This window comes from Corvus kubaryi, unplaced genomic scaffold, assembly GCF_017639235.1.
Source record: "Corvus kubaryi isolate FWS band 111438036 unplaced genomic scaffold, C.kubaryi_AGA036_p1.0 137, whole genome shotgun sequence".
NCBI lineage: Eukaryota > Metazoa > Chordata > Aves > Passeriformes > Corvidae > Corvus > Corvus kubaryi.
In genome coordinates, this window is record NW_024580671.1 from 14880476 (window position 1) to 14902423 (window position 21948).

A 21948-nucleotide genomic window follows, 5' to 3' on the forward strand; every position below is an offset into this window, starting at 1 on the left:
GCACGCCGCGAGGTGGGCGGGCAGCTCCCGCAGCCGCACGGTGCGGCCGCAGCCCCGCGGGCTGTAGTCGCACTTGACCTCCAGCTTCTGGACGAGGCTGCGGAGGGGCAGGACGGGGCGCAGCTCGGCGGCCGCCAGCGGCCGGCAGCGCAGCGGGCAGCAGCGGCGCCGCGCCGCCCAGGGCAGCAGACAGCCGGCGCAGAAGACGTGCCCGCACGGAGTGGACAGCGGCTCCTCCAGCACCCGCCCGCACAGCCCACACTGCAGCTCCGCCGCCACCGGCCCCGCGAACCGCGACGGGTCGAAGCCCATGACGCGGCCGGGCACCGCGAAACTTTCGGCGCCGCGACCCCGGCCTGGCCCCGGCGCCGCTGGAGCCGCTCCCGGCGGGCGGCGGCGAGGGGTGGGCGGAGGAGCGGGGCCGCGCCGGGGGAGGCGGGCGGCAGCGCCGAGACAGAGATCCCGGCGGCTCCCCCCACCCTCTCACATTAGCTCCCTCTCCCCGGCGCTACCGCCCCACGCCCAGCCCCGGCACCACCTCCGCCCTCCCAGAGCATCCTCGCTGCGCGGCGGGGCGAGGGACCGAGGCGTGGGGACGCTCCGCCGCTCGGTCCGCGCCCTCCGGCCTCCCCCGTGCGGGCACTGCCTCGGCGGGCGAGCCGTGCCCCCAGCGGGCCACTCGGGGCTGCGCTGTGGTCGCAGAGGGAGGGAGCTGACAGGCTGCGGGACAGCGAATCGCTCAGGCTCTGACTGCTCCCTCTTTCGGAGAGATATAGCTGCCGGACCCTGTTGCCAAATGAAGAAGAGTTTTGTTTTTATGATTTTTGGTAACACCCCCACGGGGGACACGCTTCTTGTCAGTCCTTCTTCCGGCGCCCGTCGGTAGCCGAAACCCCGCGCTGCGGTGAGCCCAGTAGTGCCTGACAGAGGCTGCGATCGAGTGCTTGCTCGGCCGGAGAGGATGGGGAACGAGCAGGATGGCTTCGCTCCTGGGCTGGCAGCCGACCATGTGCCGGTAAATAACGCGCACGTGTGAGCATGCCTGTTTCACGTCTCTCCAAAAGGCTTCCTCCTCTCTTTTCCTCCCGTTTTGGGATATCCGTCAGGGCACAGAATCCTAAAATCCCCAGTACTAGTGCTCTCTTTGTTGCCATGCCATAAAGGAAATAAGTCGGGATAAGAAAGTAGCTTGTTGAGCTCCCTTAAACAACAGCATATGTATAAGCAACACTTTCATTTAAAGAAAAGCTAAAACACAGCAAAATCTGGAAAAGCGTAGTGAGGATCAATAGCTGCCTGGATTCTACCCCATCATTGCTGCACAACCCACAACACACACTGAAACATGAAACCCCTAACACATTCCCCACATAACTTCACTATTGAAAACACAGGGCCAGATTGCTGCCCCCCAGCCCTGTGGAAAACCTCCCAGAGCAGAGAGGGATGGAGCTGTCTGAGGGGTTTCTTCAGTGGGCTCCTTCACACGTGGATCAGACACCATAATTTTTGGAAAGGATGACAGGTTTGGTCTGTCCAGGCCCAATCACAGGTTATTTTCTGGGCTGAGAACTCCTGAGGTAGAGCCAAGGGGTGTCCTCACCAGTTCTGCAATTTCTGCTTCGAATTCTAAATCTCATGAGCATCCCTCTGGGAAAGCCATGGGGGCTTTTTTTTTGAGACCCACTAATGACTGGTTCTTTTCCATGACTAAAAAGACATCATGTGAGCAATACAGCAGAGACTATTTTTTCCCCCCAAAGCAAGAAGGAAAACTCTGCACACACCTGCCCCTAGAACTGTATCTGGGATGGCAGATCTGTTATGTATACTCATGATTCACTTAACAAAAGATTGGCAATGCCTCACAGAACATCTACAGACACAAATATTACTGAGAAGCACAACCAATCTACTATTTCTGACTTGCCAAACAGAAACCCACAGTTTCTGTTGGATTACCATGGCCATGAAATAAATAAGCCAATGAACTGCACCATCAAATAGTCTCTCATCTTGAAGACAATGTACTGTAACACAATATTTCATTGCAGATCAAAGTCACATTCTCTCACACGAAAAAGGAAATCAGACACCTTGAGTAACTTATTGTGCTGGTTTTGATCATCTATCCATTGATTTTAATTGCTTTGCTCATGGGGTCGAATCAGTGTCATTCAGAATGTTACAGAAAATTATGAAATAATAGTGTCTTTCTCTCCATTTTTGAATTTAACTATCAATTTGGCTTCATTATTTGTTTATATCCTCTCTCTTCTCCCAGTGCCTCAGTGAATCTCCTTGACCTCATTATATACAGCCCAGAATTTCAGGTCTGAACACAGGCAGTAGTGTCTTCATTCATAAATTAAACTGGGCAGAGAACAGGCCCTGACACTGGTTCATGATCTGTTAAACTGGTATTGCTCCTGTTAATCTGTTATTGTGATGCTTGAAATAGTTTTGGCTGAGATGTGTGAGCAGCCTCCCAAACAACAGTTGGACACAGCGCGAGGGCTGCAGGGGCAAGTCCCAAGAGATAGTTTGGGGTGGCTGCCCTCTTTTGGAGACTTAGGGGTAAGGCTGTGAGTCCTTCTGGAGTCCCTGGCACATTTTATTCACCAGTATAAATGCAGTCAAAGGAATGAGGTAGCCAGGTCTGAGCCTCAGAGCCTGTTGGCTTCTTTTAGATTAGGTGGTTAATTAAACAATGGTTTAGAATTCCCATGGTAGGCATACTTGAAAACAACAACTCTGCCCTTTCTGGCTTACTTTGGGCATTGGTGAAATGTCAATGCACTGGCAAAACAGTTCCAGGCAGTTGCCTAGAAGGCAGTTGCCTTTTTGTCTGCTTGTGCTGGACTAAGAATTATCTTTCTTTGTCATGATGTCAGCACGGATGGAAGCACAGGCAACTGGGTTTATAGCAGAAGTAATTTTCCAGTGCAGGAACCTGTAATACAGACAAATATACTAAACTCATCTAAAGATAACAGCTGTCTGCATACCAGACCTCCATGGAAATGGATACACATGGATAAATAAATGCAAATGTTACCGATGTGCTTACAAGGGATGATTCCTACAATTAGTCCTATTAGTTCCGATGTAATCAGGAAATGAAAAACACAATCCTCATACTGTCCTAAAATATTCTTAAAGAGACAATACAATTATAATTTTTTTTGCTCCTCCAAGGGCTCAGCACCTACGCTCCAGATTTCATACAGCCACTCCAGTCATGAGTTCACTGAGGTGGTCAAAGAGGGAAATGCAGATTTAGGGAGATGGAGAGAGGCTGAGGAGCATAGGAACAGCAGTGCTCTCATGAGCACTGGGGACAGCTGACAGTGATAGTGCCACACTGGGACTGAACCCAGTCATGGATCAAATAAATGTGCAGTGCCTTGTCTCTGGATGAGTCCATGTCTTCAACAGCTTCCAACACATTCATTTTTGCTCTGCTTTGCTAAGGCAGAAAAAATAATTTGAAGTAAGAAAGCATTTGCTTCCTTAGTCACAGGTACCTACACAAATGCAGACACACAAAAACACGCTTTGAGGGAGGATATTGATGGGGGGAACTGCTGCTGAAGGAGTTCTTTACCAGCACAGAGCACTGCTGCTCCTGGTCATCAGAGAGGGGAAGAAGAGCTATTTCTATTGTAAATAGAGGGTTAATTCTGCCCATAGTCCTTTTCTCACCCTAAGCGGATTTACACTTTAAAGGATGAATTATACAGCTGTTTCCAAGTCTTCTGATAAAAAAAATCAGAAGAAAGTAAGAATTACTGGAATCCTAAAGGTAACTGTAAGCCTCCAGGGTACATTGAAGTCAATGGGGAAAATCCTGTGAACTTTCAACTCACATACGTGGGCATAGAAGATGTATTTTTGTATTTCCCCCCTCATTTTAATAATAATTTTTCTGTATTATTCATCCATAGAATTTCATAGGAAGGTTCTTTTTCCAGCCACACTAGTAAGATGCTGTAACTAATCTAGAGCCAGGAGATCTCAGCGACTTCACTCTGAGAGAAGAACTTAGATCTGAGCATTTGCTATTAAAATCAGTTGTCATCAGAAGTCTGCAAAGAATTTATGTCACTGCACTTTGGCATGTTTCATTGTAGAGAATCACCTCAGAAGGTTTACAATTTTTGAGTCAGCAAGCAAGTTTTCTGTTCCGCAGTTTATCATTGATCATGATAAGAGTGTTTGAGGAGGTGTTCAAGTCTGAAAGCATACAGATTTTTGCTGAAAGCCGAGCAAGTATTTGCATTCATCATTTAAGGAAAGAAAATTCAATTAAGCTGCAGATATTCAGTGAAGAAGATTACATCCAGAAAACATTTGTAATCTATGTTGTTGTCAGAGACTGAAAATAGTTCATGCCTCAAACATAGATATAAAGTTTTGCTCATTATAAAGAAGCTACAACCAAAGAAGCCTCCCTGAAGACTGGGACTTTGGACTGAAAGTCAGACTGCTGATTAGATAAAGGAAAACCTGTTTTTCAGTCATCTCAGGCTGAGGGAAAGGTGTGCATCCACAAAAGGCCAAAGCCACCAGCTGTGCTGAGAATCATCCCTGGCTGAGTTTGGGGTGGGGGGAGAGCCCAGCTCACAGAAGCCAGGTTTACACAGACTCCCCCCAGCCGAGGGGGAAGGAGGAGGTTTTGGGTGTGTGGTGCAACCTCTGGTCAGAGGCACTGAACACCCATCCTCCGTTACACAAACCAGCCTGGCTGTGGAACCCCCAACCCCACAGGCCACATCCATGGGACCTTCTCGTGAGAGACAGCTGAGGGGGAGCCATAACCCCCCTAAAGTGCTCCCCAGAGGCTTTGCACCACCGGATGCAACAGATCCCGAGTCTGCTGTGAGAGACTGCTCCCCTTTCCCCATGGGGGACATGCCTGGGCATTGCCACCTGGCTCGAGGTTATATAAACCCATGGGATTCTATGCTTTTTGGGGGACCTTCACCACCAAGATGACCAGCTGGAGAGGATCAATGGACGATCGTTGGGATCCACGGAATGGTAGTATTGTCCTTATTCTTTCCCAGTCACTCTCTTCCTGTCTCCCCCACCTATTTTCTATTTCTTTCTTTCTTTCTCTCTCTCTCTCATATTTACTATCAAATAAAACCCTTACTATTGACTGGCATATGGTCCTATTTGCACCTTAATTTGGGTAGAGGTATTTCTAAGAAACTCATGACATTTAATTGGCGTAGTTGACAAGCATAACATTCTCTGACCCAAAGTGCCTTTCACAATAATCTTGTCTCCTCTCACGAAATTATTTCATATGCTTCCTGCTCTACTACAACTCATAAATCTAGACACTATTTCTTTTGAGGGCCTGTGAGGGTTTTTTAAGATTCCTTCCATAGGAATTCTTGGTGCTTGGATGAACTTCCTATGAGGGGTTGTGGAGATTGTGGTTTCCTCTGCAGGCTTAGAAACTTGAATGCGTCTTTCTTTGAGGAATTGTGGACATTGTGGTTAATAGATTTGGGCATTTAGTTCCCTTTTCTGCTTGGTGTTTTGTGTGGAGCTGTAAAGCTCCTGTTATGTGGTGTTTGTGTGGAGCCGAAAGGCTCCCATTTGGAGGGGACCCATGTCCTTGTGCCTTTTGTGTGTTTTGTTGTGAAAAGCCAGAATTGGCAGGTTTCAGTCCTGAAGCCAATTCTGCAGCTCCTATCTTGTGGGCACCCCTCCCCTCCCCCCCACCAGTCTGTGGTTTATTGTGGAGAACTAGAATTGGCAGGTTCTAATCCTGAGGCCAATTCCGCAACTGCTGACTTATGGGGCTGGTGTTGTCCCTATGCAAGCTTAGGTATTTATCATGCAACCTCCTCTGTGGGGACTATAGGAAAACTTTAGAGGAAAATGCCTGTCTTGAGTGGCCAGTGCAAAGAAAATGTTCTGTTGTTCTTCCTTGGTTAATTTGTCAGTTGCCCCTCTATCCCTGGGGTGGACTTCGTAAAAAGAAAAATTGGGATAGGGAGCTATTGGTTACTAGAAGATGATTGGTTACTAAAAAGGTGTTTGGTTATTTAAAAAAAAATGGCTTTAGGCAATGGCATTACTTGCCACTGAATTTGATCATGTCCAAAAGGAAAATCACTGGAACAAAGGGAGCAAACTGATAAGATGAACTGCTCCAGGGCGAAAAGCAGAAGCCTACTAAAATCCTGAAAAAAAGCAACTCAAATACCTAATTCACAGACAGCAACTCTTGCAAAACTTTTAAAAGCAGTCTCGCTCCGTCCACTGAACAACCATTTGGAAGAAACCCCACTGGAAACCTGCGGGAGACAACAAAAGTGGCGCAACAAGCACTTCATAGAATAAAAGCTAAAACTCCACCTGAATAAATTAATGCAATTAACAACTTGTTTCACTCAGACATATTTTTCTGAGGAAGTTTGTTTCTTTTCTCTTTTCTAGGAATGTCAAACATCCCTGCATCGAAGATAAGGAAAACAGATTGAGAGCAGAGAAACTGCAAGCAGCAAAATCACACCTAAATGTGATAACCATTTCTTCACGTGGACTCTGTCACTTTGTGTTAGCCCCAAGAAGTTTTTACTTCTTTTTAATAATCAGTCTAGTGGGCCAAATTTTCACTTTTCTTTTATAGGAACCTACCAACACATGAGATGGAGCTGCGTGAAAAACAATGAAATTTAAAGTGTCACCATAATTGCTTGCATTGGCAGTTTGTTAATATTTGTAATTTGTGTTTTCATTGCAAGTGACTTGGTGGGAGATCAAATGTTAGTTAAAGCATTCTACATATTCTTGAGCTTGATTTTTGTCTAACCTGTTTTGTCTTTTTACTGAAAAATGGTGTGGCTAAAGGTCTTACGGATGTATAATTTGTTCAACCACTTTTATCCTAAGAGTTGGTATAAGAATTTATACATATTTGAAATTGTACAAATATGTACTAACCTTCCCAGTTCTACCTCAGAAGGCTTCAAAATTATTATAATTTGGCTAAATTTTTTGGATTTACTAATTAGTAAATTAAAGAATCTTGACAAAACACAAGCAAATGCTACATGAGAAATTATTGAATCCCCCTTCCTAAACCAGGAGGGATAGGACATGAATAAATTACAGAAAAGCCTTCTACCAACTCTCAAACTAATGTACTGTTGAACTTCATGCCATATGTCTTAAGAGCGTATTTTAACTTTTCCTCACTTCTCCTATTTATGCCAATCATTGTAGTCACTACAGCACATTCTGCAATACACATGCTTCTCAGTTGTGGGTGCAGAATGGGATGAAGGCAATTTACTCACTAAAAATCAAAAGAAAAAGCTACTTGGGATAATGAAACTAAGTTTGAAAGGCAATTAATTTCAATGTTTAATCCCACCAGTAATAAAGACACACTTTCTGGTTTGTGTCAAGATTAAATGACAGCAGTGCTATAATCTGTCTCCTAGAAAACAGAGCATAGTCCTGATGTAAGGATATGTTTGCATGAAAATATTTTGTATGAAAATGCTTTGTGTGTTAATTTTTTATCATAAAAACTAATCCTTCATAATGTGTAGAATTATCCAGCAGAGTAAGAATATTATCTATGAAGTTCTTCTAACTATATGTGACTGCCATCAAGAAGAAAATACTCATCCTCAACAAATCCCTTCACATTTATTCCAGGGTGCAAAGTTAATCAATTGTACTACAAAAGCTGGGAATCTTCTTGAAACTCAGCTGACACACATGTTAATACATGTACCTGTTGAGGATACCCCTCTATGGATTTTAAAAATGAAGACCTGCTGCATAATTCTATAACTAATTTCAAAACATATTGAACCAACATCTAAGAGATACAATATTGTGATATCCCTCACACCCACTACCCATTAAAAAACATTGATTCCTGGGATTCACGGGGTGGAAGCACTGACTAATGGAAATTGAATTGATGATTACAATTGAATTTACATTTTGACATTTCAGACTATTGGACACTGTAGGATTAATTATGTTATTGCTTCTACTCTTTCTATCTTTTCTACTATTACCTCTCCTCATCACCTCCATGGACAACCCATAAAGTGAAGAAGACCTCTAGGAAAGAGACATTTATTACAATGTTTGACTCATGGGGTGGCTGTCAGAGACTGAAAATAGTTCATGCCTCAAACATAGATAAAAATTTTTGCTCATTATAAAGAAGCTACAACCAAAGAAGCCTCCCTGAAGAGTGGGACTTTGGACTGAAAGTCAAACTGCTGATTAGATAAAGGGAAACCCATTGTTCAGTCATCTCAGGCTGAGGGAAAGGTGTGCATCCACAAAAGGCCAAAGCCACCAGCTGTGCTGAGAATCATCCCTGGCTGAGTTTGGGGTGGGGGGAGAGCCCATCTCACAGAAGCCAGGTTTACACAGACTCCCCCCAGCCGAGGGGGAAGGAGGAGGTTTTGGGTGTGTGGTGCAACCTCTGGTCAGAGGCACTGAACACCCATCCTCCGTTACACAAACCGGCCCGGCTGTGGAACCCCCAACCCCACAGGCCACATCCATGGGACATTCCCGTGAGAGACAGCTGAGGGGGAGCCATAATCCATCAAAGACCCCCCAAAGTTCTCCTCAGAGGCTTTGCACCACCGGACTGCACGTGATGCAACAGATCCCGAGTCTGCTGTGAGAGACTGCTCCCCTTTCCCCATGGGGGGCATGCCTGGGCATTGCCACCTGGCTCGAGGGTACATAAACCCATGGGATTCTATGCTTTTTGGGGGACCTTCACCACCAAGATGACCAGCTGGAGAGGATCAATGGAACATCGTTGGGATCCACGGAATAGTGATATTTTCCTTATTCTGTCCTGGTCACTCTCTTTCTGTCCCCCCCAACTATTTTCTATTTCTCTCTCTCTCTCTCTCTCTCTCTTTCTCTCATATTTACTATGAAATAAAACCCATACTATTGACTGGCATAGGGTCTCATTTGCACCTTAATTTGGGTAGAGGTATTTCTAAGAACCTCAATAATCAGATCATGACAGTTATTCACCAGCACAAAGACACTATATGATTTCTCTGTAACTATGTTTGACATCAAATGAATCAACAATCAGCTCTGGCCACTAGAAAATTGAGAACAAGTCTTAAAATCCCATAAGTGGGAGGTCTAGATTTTTGACCCACCTCTTTCATCCACTAAATGGCTTATAAACAAGTCCTATAACTGCTTTTCACTTTTCACCTCACTCACTGCTAATGCTACCCAGCAGAATTCACAGCAGCCAACTGAAGTCCCTATACAATGCTTTTAGCTAATAAAGTTGCCTCACTAGGGCACCTTAGGGCAGTCAGGATTGAAATCTACACCTTCCAATGCAACAGATGGATGAAATCACCTTCCAGGATGTGCCTGACCTGGGAAGTGTGCTCTACAGTCACACCCTGTGGTCTGAGCCTTGCAGAGAGAGGAGTTGAAGGAGCAGTGAGATTGTGTGTGATCTAAGAGTCAATCTGCCCAGTGCTTTAAAAGCCAAATGCTCTTAAGCATGCCTGTTGAGCCTTTTAGGAACTTACCTGATAGAAGTTAACTATTCTATCATCTTTGGACACCTCCAGCAGCTGAACAGGGTTTTTTCAGTATTACATTTCTACTGAAGTCCTTGGTACAAAGTCAAAGGTAAATATGAGCACTTAAAGGTGGTTTTTCCACACAATATTTTAAAAGAGCATTTTAATAGTAAACAGATTTGAAGGAAGTGATTGTTCCTACCCCTGTTTTGTAGATGAGGAGATAATTAAATTCTTTAGATTCTGGGTCAAAATGATTCACATAAACTGGAAGTATGTGTCAGAACAGGGAACTGGGATGGCTCTTCTCTTTCTCTTTAAGAGACTATGAGCAAGACAAAGCCATCTCCTAAACTGGAAGCCCAGGTAGAGAAGACTATGCACTTGACCTATATCAATACACTTGTTTGAGGATTGAGACTGTGCTTTTTCTTTATTCCCCTCTACCTTTTTTTTGTTCAGTGTTAAATGTAAGCTACTTGCTAGTATTTAACATGGCAAGAGAGAAGGAGGAAGAGGAGGTGAGACCCAGGCTGAGAAAAAGCAGGTCTGTGCATGTGTTAGCCCCTCATACTTGTCAGGTCTGTACCACATTCCCACAGACAGGCTGTGCTGACTGCCCAACCCTGCCCAGCACTCCTGCACTGCCCTGCATGCCGTGGGTCTGGCTGCAGCCCGAGCAGAAGGTGCTAGCAGTGGATATAAATGTAAAGGAACATCAGAGCCTTGCCTTGCCTTGGGTGTTTCTACCTCATTTCCCTTTCCTAATTCAACTGTTGCAACCTCCAGACGTCCTAGGTTTTAAGTTTGTCCCTGCAGAGCCAGTCCACAATGCGCTTACTTGCTGCAGACACGTCCTTTCCACGCAGAGCTGCTCCCTAAGGGCATGCAGGTACAAAAAGCTTTCTATTTTAGCACCCATTAACTCAAGGAAAAAATATCTAAGGGGATAATTTTTCACATTATGAAGTCTCATCCGTTGCTGTCACTGAGAAGAGCCACTCACTGTTGCCAGGCTCTTACAAGATGACAGAGCCCAAACTGGAGTGGAAAGGGATCACCTCATTGCTGATGACAGTCCCTGAGAAGGCTTAAGTCCTCTTGCCCTTGCAGTACTTGATCAACCTGCAAACACCTAGCCCCCTGCTGCTGGGGCTTCCTTTTCACAAAACAAAATGACATAAACACCTACGGTTGAAAAACAGCCACCTAGTATCAGTAAAATAAGGTACCACAAACTGGAATAGAAGCAGATCCTCGGTTTCAAACTCAGCATATCTCAGTGAAGGCTTTGACAGCTGTTCAGAGTAAGAGAAATTGTTCAGGGTATTTCTACCCTTTTGCATGTCTCTTGCCAGTGTCACATTGCACAGCCTTTAAAAAACTGCCTCTACCTATGCATTTTTGTAATATTAACTTGCACATCAGCTGGTAAGGGAGAGAAGTAAAACATTTAAAAACATGTGGAAAGTTCAGAGTGAAATATATCAATAATAGTGTTAGGGGTTAGGGCTAGGGTTGGATTAGGGTTAGGGTTGGATTAGGGTTAGGGGTTAGGGTCACGGGTTAGGGTTAGTGGTTAGGTTTAGTGTTAGGGGTTAGGGCTAGGGTTGCATTCGGGCTAGGGTTAGGGTTAGGGTTTAGGGTTAGGGTTTGGGTTAGTGTTAGGGTTGAGGGTTAGGGGTAGGGGTTAGGGTTATGGTTAGGGTTTGGGTTAGGGGGTTAGAGTTAGGGTTGGGTTAGTGTTAGGGTTCGGTTTAGGGTTGGGTTAGTGTTAGGGTTCGGGTTGGGTTCGGGTTAGGGTTAGGGTCTGGGTTAGGGGGTTAGAGTTAGGGTTGGGTTAGTGGTAGGGTTAGGTTTAGGGTTGGGTGAGTGTTAGGGTTTGGATTAGGGTTTAGGGTCACGGCTTAGGGTTAGGTTTATTTAGGGTTAGGTTTATTTAAAAATAAATAAATGTGGGAATTTTGTGGTAGGATTTTCAGAACTTTTATTTAAATGCCTAAATTTAAGCCTTTGAAATTAAAGTTAAATATCATTGCCACCAGAATGTTGCTGGACTTCGTCTAAACCCAGTGAACAGCCTCGGAAATGTGCGCAGAGAATTTTGATTACTTTATGCATTTTATAATGACACAGATTGGAAAGATCTATTAGTAAGTCAAAGAAAAGTTAAAAATGAAAGAAGGCAATGGTCATCAGTGTATGGGGATATGGGAATCCATGAGCTGTTTCACAGTTAGACTCTTACATGATGCAATACAAAAAAAAGGGAAAAAAAAGCTTTGAAATATGGAAGCAATAGAAAAAAAAGGGAAATGAGAAATTAATATCTTGTTGTTTATATGGGCCATAAGATAAGCATATAAGAATATGCTTCTGTTTCTTCTATATGTTCTATTTGTTACTCATACTGTAATTTATGCAGTTTAGAATACCCTCTTAAATCCCAAGCCTGTTGCATCTTTTAACAAAATAGGTTAAACAGAGATAGCCAAGGAGCACTTTACTCAGTTAGTGTTCCTCACATATGAAAGCTGTGATACTTCAAATATTTAATTGGCCCCAAGGCCAGTCCTTTTGAGATTCAGCTTACGTTAACACAAATAATGGAGTGCTAAAAAAGAAAGATTTGCTCATATAATGAAGTATTTTTAGTGCACTAGCAAACATGATTCCTAGATATATTTTACTTTCTCCATGAGACACTTAAGACATTGAAGTTTAGTGTTTACATTTGACAGTAGAAATAATATGGAGTAATGATTTATAGTAGTTAATATTTAGAAATGTCAGTAATATAGAAGTGAATACTATGAGCAGTGAGAAAGCATGAGTTTGGATTTTTTAGTTTTTCCAGCTCTTGATCTGTTTAGCCTTATTTTTCTTCTGAGTCCTTCCTGAAGTTATGCTTTCACAAATTACTTATTAATGAGTCTAAATTAAAATACATACAATTGCTTATTCCACAAGTAAACTTAAATAATCTCAATGGTTTGTATTTTATTTGACTTATAAATAGGATTTATTGTACTTGTCTTATGTGGAAGACCACCTAGACTAGTTATCCTAAAAATACTACTTGAGAATTATTCTTTCTATCAGCACGTCTTGTTTACCACCCCCACTAAAAGCAGACAGAACTTGCTCCAGTATGAGATTCTTTTCCTTGTAGGGGTGTGAGATCTGCTGTTATTTCACACAGGTCCTCCCTGTCTGCCCTCGCAAGGCTGGAAACCATGACCTCCTCTGACAGAAGGTGACTTTTTACAGTATTTTGGAGAACACCTGCAAGGGACAGCACTAAAGGAACTGCTGGGAGCTCAGATCAGTCTCCATTATTGATGTCTCCATGCTTTCTGTGCCCTTCCCTCTCTCATTCCCAAGACAGGCAGAGGGCCACTGTGGGCCTTTAACTGTGTTGCCTGGGAACTGTCAGAGCAAAGAGATGTGGCCTCCCAGTGTCCTTGTGGGTGAAGGGTGTCCCCAGGACAGATGAATGTGGTTTTCCCAAGAGCTGTGGATGGTGTCTGGTTTTTCTGGTATTCAGTAACAGTGGGGTTCACATTGTTGTGTCCTTTGGTGGGAAGACTTGGGGGAAGGGCTTTCTCCTCTAGCAGTTTGCTAGGTTTTATTTAACTTTGAGGATCTTTCTGTCTCCTACACATTTGCAGGATGTGGTTGAAAGAAATGAGTTTAAACGTAATTAAAGAAGGCACCCAAACAGGTGTGCATATATGCAGATAAGGCCAATGCTGTATCTTTTCTTAGGAGACCAAATTAAGAAATAGTCTTTACAGGTAAAGCCACAGTAAAGATGTTGTGGCTGTTTATCTTAGTACTTGTGGGAGTGCAGTGTAGCTGAATATCTCCCAGAAGAATGTTCACAAATGGAGTGTATGTCTTCTATTTCTGGAAATGTCAAGAGCACTGAATTAGAAATTTTCAACTTCATGGTTTAATAGATTTATCCTAATGAGCCCAAAAACGGGAAAAAAAGAGAGAAATAACTTTCTGATGCTTGAAAACCTTTTAAACGTATTTTGAGTTTGACCAGCAATTTCTTCTCCTCTTTTTGAGAGACTCAGATTGGAAAGATCAGACATGACACCATTAATGTACATTTGGACAAGTTAAATCTACTTTTTCCCTAAACTGCCTATCATCATGGATTCATGAATGTTAATTCCGGTGTACTAATGCACCTTTCTAATGACTACCTACTGCTGCACTGAGGCATGACATGTACAGCCTGATAGTCTTGTCATGGGTTGTTCTGTCAAAGTGCTAGCACAGCTCCTACCTGCTGGATTACCACATCACTATTTCTTTTAAACGTATAAAGGTTTTCAAAAAAGAAGCCTGAGTTTTTGAAATGCTGAGCAGCAAGATGCCTCAGTGACATCAACAGAAAATAAACAGGTCCAAATAAGGTGCACTTTTAGAAAGGATGAACATGCTTTTTCTTCATACCTATTAGTCCTCTTCAGCCCCCTCAGATGTATTTTATGGTGTTTCCACCCCTCACGCTCAAGCTGTATTACAGCTGCACCAGTTTCTGCTTGTATCACCAGAGATTCAGATCAATAACATAATTTAGTATAAGACTCTGCTATTAACTTCTAAGAGGCTCCCTACCTGAGATAATCTGGATTTGGCCCTTGGTTATGTTTTAAAATGGAGCAAGGCGCAGCAAAATGTTTTATATTAATTTTATAGTTTGTTATCATGATTTTCTCTTTTAAATAGAAACAGGTGATACATAAGCTGAGGTTTGGGACAACTTAGCATTTCAGCCTCAATGGGAAAACTTAGATGGCAAGTGTGTTATCTGGTATATGCAGGGGTAGGGTTTGAAATTTATTATATCTCATTTTAAAGCCAGAAAATTTTCCAATTAGAAGTTCCAGAAAATTAGTAGTGATTCAAACTGTAGTAGAAGCTGAAGTCCTTCCTAGATCATACATATTAATATGCCATCAGCATAAAATGCCACTTTAAATTCACTGATTCCAGTGAATCCCATGAGAATCTGAAGCAGCATTAACAGCTTCTGTCAAATGTTCTCACATTAAAATAAAGCAGCATGGTGGTTGGGAAGAGGAGAGACACAGAAAATACCTTTTTTCTGTAGTAATCACACTTGAAAGTTACCAAGTTTCTTGCTCTCTACAACAACAGAATTGATCCAGCTTTGTGTTTGAGCAAGCAGTGATTCACTGCTGACTAGGACAGGGTCCAAAAGTGGCAATCCTCTCTGAGGCAAAAGTTAGATGAACGTGATCTTTTGGCAGCCTGCATATTAAGAGCTGCCCTATTCCCAGGTTCTCAATTAAGGACCTTCAGTGAGGTCAGCAAAATGACACTGGAATCTGATTTTGTACTGTTTGGGAACTGAATTTCAGTACATCACTCTTCAGGCTGGTTTTGAGAACATGACATCCTGGGATTCCTTAACAAATAATACCAACTGTCTGTGATACCTAGTGCCTTCAAGCAGTGTGATTCAGACAAGTAGGAGCTTTTCTTTCCATTAGTCCCACTTTCAGCTTTATTTCATCAACAAAGTGATTCCCTTCTTTCCTTGCCACACAAATAATCTGTTCCTAAAGAAGTCCAGCTTTTAGAGATTAACAGCATTTTGCAATCTGTCTAACCCTTTAGTAAGAACTGTCATTGTCGAGGCCAGAGAGATCAGAGCTCAGGGTTGACTTTCCTTATTCCTGATTCTGCCTCTGACGTGCTTTAAGATCTTTGGTAAGTTAATTAACCTCTGTGACTCAGTCTAAGCATTGGTGTAATGCTTAACATAGAGTCCCACAGATGTAAGGCATGATAAAAGGGTAGAGGACTATTATTGTTACTAATGATCATTAGTTTGAAATCATAGTCAGGCAAAACCAAGAATAACAAGGCCATTACAATTAGTTGAAAGGTAGGGTTGTGATATTTAATCATCATTAAAAGGGTACATGATGAAAAATATATTACATATTTTCAGTGAGAGTCAAGAAATAACTTTGTGGGATATCTGCAGTAAAGACCAGGAGTAGCAGCTCTGAAAAACAAGGTTCAATAAATCTTATGATTTTTTCCATCCAGCGTAGAGGTTATTTTTCCTACCATGTCACACACTGTGGCTATTGGAGTAAATCTATTTTTGTACATGTGATACGATGGTGCACTGAAAACTAACAAGCCACGAATCTGTAAGTTTATCTCTACTTTTTTCATTGTTGCTATTGTTCTTACTGTGCTTAATACTAATCATATGCAATATCTAGAGAATCCCAGGTTTGGGTCAGTGTTTTGTCCTGTGTGCTGCACCAAATACATTGTAAGATATTCATGGTCTCAAAGAGATAACAAAAAGAAGCTGACACCTTCATACAGCACTGTTGTTTATAGCTATCTTTCCATTTCTTTCAGACATTGCCTCTGGGATATAATTAGATAAAGAAAAAAAAGCTCATCCATCAATTAAGATATTAGTGATCAGAACTGAATATTGGCAGTCTCAAAGAAGACATTCCCTTCTAGCTATCAAGAATTTTCCTTTATTGACTTGTCTCTTTCAGTCTATCAAAGAAATGTTTTAATTTGCAGCTGAAATCCTGATCCTACCATGAATCATGGTTTCTTTTGAATGCAAAGGGCGTCTGTCTGGCAAAGTTGGCAGCCTGACCTCTATAAATATTGTTCTATTGATAAAAAGAGGAATTGGATATAGAGACTATCCAAAATAAATATTTTGCTGGGATCTTGGATGTCTGAATACAATAGAGCAAAGGGTTGTTGCTGCATTTTAAATCATTTAGACATAAGTTGAAGTGAGTATTAGTTTTAGTTGAAAAACTGTCAAAGGCAATTTGCACCTTTCATTTAGGAAATGAAAATGGACACCTGTTTAGGGATTGCTCTTTTCTCTTTATTTTCTGTGGGGATTTGCCATTGGTTTTGCTGGGAGCAAGTCTGGGCTTCTTGATTTCTAGGAGAATTAAAACAGGATTTCAATGAGGTATTCAGAAATACCAGCCCATCGTGCTCCTGTCTTTTGGATGAAGGTGGATGAGAAAAGAGCCCTTTGTGCTGTCCCTATCAGAAGCCTTTGCAGGCTTGGGGTGGCTTCCTCAGCATGCCCTTGGGACAGGTGTGCAAGTGGAAAATCAGCTGTGCATGGTAGGCAGCAGATAGGCTGGGCTGGCCCAAGGATCAGGGGAAGGGAAACCTTTATGCCCCCACTTCATATTGAGGAAGTACAGAGGCATAATTTCTCCCAGAAATGTAATTGCTCTGGTGGGTCTCCTGGCATGGTGCACCTCCCCAATGCTCCCTGACAAGGTCGTGTCCCAAAAGACAAAAGATGTGCTGCTCTATGCTGGCATACCTCCTCCTTTCTGCCCTTTTTGCTCCTACAAACACTGCTTACATAAAGCAAAAGGGTGTGCAGAAGGAGGAGGTGTATGTGAAGGATTACAGCAAGAAGTCCTCAGTATGGCTGATGAGAGGTGTCTCAGCACCATCAAGTCACAACAAAAATGGTCTGAACAGAGGCATGAGTGAGCTTGTGCTGAAGTCAACAGAACTGTACCTTTGCCTAACCAGTGACGTCCTCTTGCTTCTCTTTCCCAAGAGGAGCAACAGAGGAATTTTTCCCATCAGAGACATTTTCTTCTTATCAATAAATTACACTATCTAGCTGCTGCAATAGATAGTCTGTGAATAACAGAGGACATATATTTTTATTGGCTCATCTATTTAAGCAAAGAGAATTCCTGTCATCAGTGCTGAGCTATAAACTAAAATTTGAAGATAAGATACCATCTACTTCTTCTTTCTCCTGCAACTCACAGCACTGCTGTGACTGCTTTGCAAGGGAATGTTTGTATAGTGTATGTGACAGATACACTAACACTTGCTGTTTATCTGCTTCTCCCTTCCTATGAATCATTCTTCTTTCTGTACTGTATACCTCCAGAAAAGGGCCTCCTGTTTCAATTTTTTTTAAATGCTTATGTACAATAAAATCATAATAAAAAAATGCTTTTTCAATAAAAATAATTACATTATTTACTTGGAATTTGATTCCTCTGTGCTGAAACCTCCAGCTGAGCTTCCTTTTTGCCTTATTTTCTAGATCATGGAGAAGCTTTGAATCCAGCAGCTTTCCTTGTTGTAGGTATATTTCAGCAATGTCACCCTCTCAACATTTTGAAAAGGCTTTCCTACTTTTTTTTAAAGAGTGTGACACCACTTGCATCTTCTCTACCATTTGCATGAATCAACCAAAAGCCACCAACTGAATCTTAAACGTGTATTAGTCACTCAAAAAAAGAGAGACAGGGATGGTATTCTCCTGTGCTGACCCAAATGTTCAAAGAAAATTTAACAAAACCTGTCCACACACATAACAAAACCCAGAGAACACTATCCACACACAGAATCCACCACCAACAGGTAATTCCCCATCATTCTTAGTGTACAGGCACTGCTACCAGAGCACCCTGAAATGCCTGTTGCAGTCATGCAAGCAGAGCAGGGCCCAGTGGGACTGCTGAGGCTGCAGGAGGCTGACCCAAGAGCTCAGCTCTGGGCAGTGGTGACAGTGCCCCACACTTCGGCAGTGCTATGGCACAATTTTGTGCCTGTGACCCCAGCCACTGCCTGCTCCATCTCTGCCTTAAGTGAAGCTAATGGTGGCTTCCTGGCCATGGTCCTTGCACAAACAAGCAATGAACCTGGGGAGAAATAAAGAACAGTTTGTAAAAGGAATTAGGCAAAAACCCAAGACAAAGAAAATAAATAGTGGCTCATGAAAATCTCACACAGTCAAAATCAAGGGCACAGAATTTATTAGGCAACCTAAGAAATACACAACTGTGCTTGTTATGTTGCCATCTGCTAGACTGTAGGTCTTCAAAGCTGTCAGAGGAAGGCTGTGTACCTAATCAAAACACATCTCCTTCTCCTGGCTCAGTGATTTAATACCATTGCTTTTGGGAGCAAAACATTCTCCTAAGTACTGCTGGGCTGCAAGTTACAAGAAAGTCTTTCTGGTATATCTGTCAGAAGTCTGATTTCTAAGCACAAGCTGAAGCTACTGGGGAATTTTGCTTAAAGTCAGTCTGTAAACAAATCTCTGCATAACTGCTTTTGCCTTGTTCATACTCCTCTCTTTCTGCTTTTTGCTCTAATTCTTACAGCTAGAATTGATAAACTGTGGGGAAGAAAACCAGGAGAAACTTTTTCTTCATTTAGGTCCACAATATTAATTTAAACCATTTTATCTCTGGGACTGCAATGTTTTTTCACTAGCAAAACTTTTGCACCAGTACGCAGAGTTACATTCTGGGACAACATTTTAAGACTATGCTTACTATTATAGCAAAAAGCCACAGCAGACTCTATGCAGCAATGCACAGAAGGATCCATAGGAAATGCTTGCAGTCCTATCTTAGAAGCACAGAACAAATCTATCTTCCTGAATAAAGGCATCTAGTGCCACTTGCACCTCCTGCCATGTCCCGCTTGATTCCTTGCCTGTCTCTCACGCCAGAGAATTCAGGTTCCCAAGTGCTTGCAGCCAAACTCGGCAGCCCCTTGCAAATGTCCTTAGTGTGTTTCGCCTCTTAGTACATGTAATCAATCCACTGATGACTGCACATCTAATTTACTGTGAATCAAGTACATCTCAGACCAATTTCTTGTCTTCATACATTTTTTGAGCAGAGCTTTTGCAGTGCTTGGGGTTTGCTTGTAGAAAAATTCCCACAGCCGTCATGTATTCTCTGGGAATACATTTCCCTGTATTCTCTGGGAAAGCTTTCTTAAGTTTCAGTGAGCTTTAAGCAGAGCTCACAGAGTTACTCTTAAAATTACAGCTAGAGGCCTCAGCTGAGACTGACAAACACTGAATAAGAGACAAGAACTTCCCAAAAGGTTTTGAAACTAATATCAAATAAATATGATAGACAATAGGCAAATAAACTGCCCATTAATAAGTATAAATGTATATATTTTTAAAAATTATACTTATTTTATAGATTTGGTTTTTACTACAAACACCTAAAAATGTGGTGGAGTCCAAAAAGGAGCTTACTCTTCACAGGTCCCAGGTCAGCACTTCATCCACAAAGACATTCTTCTTCACCTATCAGCTGTGATATGGGTAACAGCGATTAGGTTAAAGACCATTATTAAGAATTCAGGAGTTGGAAAATGAATGAGGATCAGGTACTTTGAAACAGCAAGGCAGTGTACACGTCCTAGGATGCCATCTTTGATCACATGCTCATGTTATTTTTTCCTTTCCATGGGTTCTTTCTTAGTGCAAAAACCTGACTGTACTCAATTAATGAGTAACAACACACAATTTTATTTTCTTTCCATCGTTCAGTGCAAGGCTGTCCAGGTTTCACCTGGGACAGAGTTAATTTTCTTCTTAGCAGCTGGTATAGTGTTGTGTTTTTTGGATTCATTATGAGAATAACCTTGATAACACAGTGGTGTTTAGGTTGTTGCTAAGTAGTGCTTACCCCGAGTCAAGAAGTTTCCAGTTTTCCATGCTCTGCTAAGGAGGAACTGCACAAGAAGCTGGGAGGGAGCATGGCCAGCACAGCTGACCCAAACTCGCCAAAGGGATATGCCGTACCATAGAACATCATGCCAAGTACATAAACTGGGGGGATCTGGCTAGGAAGTACTGATCACTGCTTGGGGGCAGGCTGAGCATTGTTCACTGAGTGGGGAATAACTGGATTGCACATCACTTTTTTCTCTTGGGTTTTATTTCTCTCTTTCTGTTCTCTTCAATTTCACTATTATTATTATATTTTTAATGTTTTATTTTATTTCAATTATTAAACTCTTTTTATCTAATCCCACGGGTTCTATTTTTCCAGTCCTCCTCGTGATTCCACTGAGCATGTGTCTGGGTGAACAAACTGTCTGGAGTTAAACCCCAACAACAACCCAAGCTATCTTTCTTCTCCACTGATGAAGCTGTGCTGTGAAAGTAGGGTTATTCACATCCTCAAGAGCTCTTTACAGTGCCTTTCCTTGCAGCATGTGTGTGCTTCATTGTAATTTGTAACCTGGTTTCACAAAGCTCTTCTGAGACATGGACTTAGTGTTTTTCCCATGTTTCAGGTTTTAAGTGCAGTGCAGAATGACTAATGTCAAGTTGAGCACCACATACATGCTTAGGGCCGCAAGGTCCTTGGATATGCTCTGGAAGCCTTGGCAGGGAGAAGTCACATCCCTGCAGGCTTTCACTGGTGAACCACAACCACTTTCTACAGAGAAGTTTTGAACTTGTCCATAGAAATATAGTATTTCAAAGGGCTGTCTCTTGACCAAAACTGAATTTTCATAGTGACAGTAAAAGATAAGCTCCTAATATAAGGCTTATCCTTTTGTGAAACTCCGTATCATAGCTCTAAATCCTAGAAGAACCTCTACTTAAAGTAAAAGAAGATGTGAAGTTCTGAAACAGGTAGAAGTATATTTATCGCCAAAACATTGGCACTACAGTTTTAGCTTTTCCAAATATTTGGAAATATTCTTTGGAAAAATAAAATAAGTTAGATGGAAGTTAGACAGAAAACTGCATTCTATACTGAGGAAGTTTGTAAGAGCTGTGAGAAGCTAAAAATCGGGTATTGCAACAGGAAATGTGAAACCTCAGGAATATGCTACTGGCCTCGCTGCAAACTCAGAGAGCATTCAAAAAAGAGATATAAAGGAGTGTACTGTAACACTGAAAAAAAGAAGGAAATCAAAATAAGAACACCTAAGTAAATAATGCCTGTAAAAAAATAAAGAATGTTTAACAGATAGTAATCCCATATAATGTTGGGTGTATTTCTCTGGTCATTCTTATCCAGACTTGTGGCACCATGCAAATATCTTTTTCTTGTTTTCCACTGTCAGCTCATACAGAAAAAGAGCTTGCTGGTTATATAAAATAGAGGCTATCAGCAATATTGCTAATTAATGGTGTAGTTGCCAAATAAGAAGTTAAGCTCTGACAATCATGACCTAATGTTACACAAATATGCTTCATCAATCACAGTTTAAAAAATTACACAACAGCCAGCAATTTTTTGGATGAGTAATAGAACCTATTGGCAGTTGATATAATTAAAGGCTAGTAAGCAGATGAAAATGTTTGGGGGTTTGTAGACTTGTGTACAGAAAAAAAGGATAGAAGTGTTTTAAAAATGTCAGAGCTTGAGCTGGTTGTTGTTTAAAACGGGAAGACTTTAGAGGGAGCCCAGGGATTCACAGGCAAATCCAGGTTCAGCATGAGGAGGTCTCTGGGCCCAGTGAGGCTGTTTTGGATGTCCTCTGACGGACACAGCTGTTGCTGGCACTGATC

General features: G+C 42.2%; 1 protein-coding gene across 2 annotated transcripts in view; it reads right to left on the reverse strand.

Annotated features, from left to right (window-relative positions):
• The window catches only part of PDZRN4 (PDZ domain containing ring finger 4), a 268515-nt gene that overhangs the window by 233678 nt on the left and 12889 nt on the right, over window positions 1–21948 (reverse strand). Inside the window, exon 1 of one of the 2 annotated variants that reach the window (XM_042017977.1) lies at window positions 1–391. This exon is cut by the window's left edge and continues 7 nt beyond it. The exons of the other annotated variant lie outside the window; for it this stretch is intronic. Coding sequence (XP_041873911.1) covers window positions 1–312 — 312 coding nt within the window. The 5' untranslated portion in view covers window positions 313–391. Of the gene's footprint in view, window positions 392–21948 lie in introns of those variants that run through there. 2 annotated transcript variants of the gene reach the window in all.